This window comes from Pundamilia nyererei, unplaced genomic scaffold, assembly GCF_000239375.1.
Source record: "Pundamilia nyererei isolate P.nyererei 1_Seehausen unplaced genomic scaffold, PunNye1.0 scaffold00469, whole genome shotgun sequence".
Taxonomy (NCBI): Eukaryota; Metazoa; Chordata; class Actinopteri; order Cichliformes; family Cichlidae; genus Pundamilia; species Pundamilia nyererei.
This window is the reverse complement of record NW_005187870.1, coordinates 234,787-236,717: the sequence shown is the minus strand read 5'-3', so window position 1 is coordinate 236,717 and position 1,931 is coordinate 234,787. Positions and strand designations below refer to the sequence as shown.

The 1,931-nt window shown below is 39.7% G+C and overlaps 1 protein-coding gene across 1 annotated transcript in view; it reads right to left on the bottom strand.

Moving 5' to 3' along the window:
• LOC102201894 (E3 ubiquitin/ISG15 ligase TRIM25-like) overlaps nt 1-1,931 on the bottom strand; it is a 9,126-nt gene that overhangs the window by 6,513 nt on the left and 682 nt on the right. Inside the window, exons 2-3 of the mRNA XM_013916114.1 lie at nt 1,637-1,658; nt 104-338 (exon numbers count right to left, since the gene is read on the bottom strand). Coding sequence (XP_013771568.1) covers nt 104-338; nt 1,637-1,658 — 257 coding nt within the window. The remainder of the gene's footprint in view (nt 1-103; nt 339-1,636; nt 1,659-1,931) is intronic.

Here is a 1,931-nt window from a genome sequence, read left to right as displayed (position 1 = left end):
GCAGGACATTCATAATGAAGCCTAACATGTTGTTCACAGTAAGAGATCACACAAACAAGGCAGGACTTGAAGGCTTTCATTCTTCTTCCAGTGCAGACATCACAGGCCACATCTTCAGGTCCAGCATAGCAGTGATCAGCAGGAGCAGCTTGGAGTCCAGTCTTCTTCAGCTGCTCAACTAGAATTGCTAACATGGTGTTTTTCACCAGGACAGGCCTCGCTGTGAAAGTCTGTCTGCACTGAGGGCAGCTGTAGATTTTCTTCTTTTCCTCTTCATCCCAGAAGCTTTTAATACAGTTCATGCAGTAGCTGTGTCCACAGGGAATAGTCACCGGATCCTTCAGTAGATCCAAACAGATCGAACAAGCAAAGGTTTCTCGATCCAGCTGAACTCCTTTCTGTGCCATTTCTCCTCTCAGTGTCAGTGGCTTTGTTACTTTCACTTCCTTATAAATGAAACTACTCTGAGCTCTGATCTAAATAACATGTTTCTGTAGCGAATGGGACCTGTCAGCTCCTACACGTCACCACATGTTGGCTACACCCATCTTCAAACTGCAGCTCTGAAGGGGAGGGAACACGGAAACGTGAACAGAGCGGAGGTGTTGGCAACTAGGAGACTGCACGCTTGAAGTATGCATTTTAAGTGCGGTTACGTCACCGCCACGCGACGACGGCTGTCCCAATTCGAAGTGTGCTTCAAATGCATACTCCAAATACGCCGTCGATTTCCCCAAATATCAAGCGTGGTCCGGTGCACGCTTCGTGGTCCCACATATCACACGATTCATAGTGCGGCGGTGGGTGTGGATAATTTTGCCGCAAAATACGGCAGAAGGGAGCGGCTGAAGAGGTTGTTGTTTTTTCTAAACTTTATTGAAGTCATAAAGCGAACAGTCAGTCATTCCAGTTCAGTTTGTACAGTAGACATACAAGGCAAATAAGAGTAACAATATACAGTACAATGAAATAAGAAAGATAAATAAATAAAGGATAAAAAAAGAAAAAAAAGGGGGGGAATGTGACAGACTTCATAACAACTTTGTATTTGAAAGTTGTGACAGCTCATTCGTTAAACATTTCTGAATGAATTTCAATCAATGATAAACCTTTTTTATTGGAAGTTAATTTAAGAGAGTTTAAGTAATATTCAATTTCAATCAAAACAAATTAAATGATGGGGTTGGACAGTGAAGGGGCCTCTCTAACGTGCATGGGCAAATTATTCCATAATTTTGGAGCCACAATAGAGAAAGCCCTGTCCCCTCTGAGCTTCCTCCTGGATCTCGGTATCTCCAGGAGCAGCTGGTCAGCTGACCTGAGAGACCGACAAGGTATGTGGGGATGAAGAAGCTCAGAGAGGTAAGGCAGGGCAAGCAGCTTTAAATGTTTTCCAAAAGCACACTTACCTTATCAGTGTTTTTCAAACTTTTTACAGTGTGTACCACCTGATAAAAATGTCAAGCTCTCCTAAGGACCACTATGAAAGCATGAAACTCATAAATCTTATGAATCTAACACAAAATTAGTATTATTAAATTGGTCAAATTAGTATCTGCAGTAAAGATTTTTTCATGCATTGTATACATTCTACCACAGGCAAAGTTGCCTCCATCTTTATATATATATATTTTTTTATATTTTGTAATAATTTATTTGTAATAATTTATTCTGTTTTGGGAGTGTTTTTTATGCATCTGTATTATATTATACATGCACATTAAAAGTGAATCTCTATCCAAAAAATGCACTCATTTTACTTTTTACTCACTATGAGCGTCACTCATTATTCTCCCCCAGTAATTACGGTTAGGATATGTTTTTTATTTTATTCCAATCCATTCTTCTTTTGCAGCATTTAAATAACCTTTATCAGATTTTATGGTTTTGTTACAGACAAAAGTGTTTTGCTTTTCTTTCACAAATGTGGG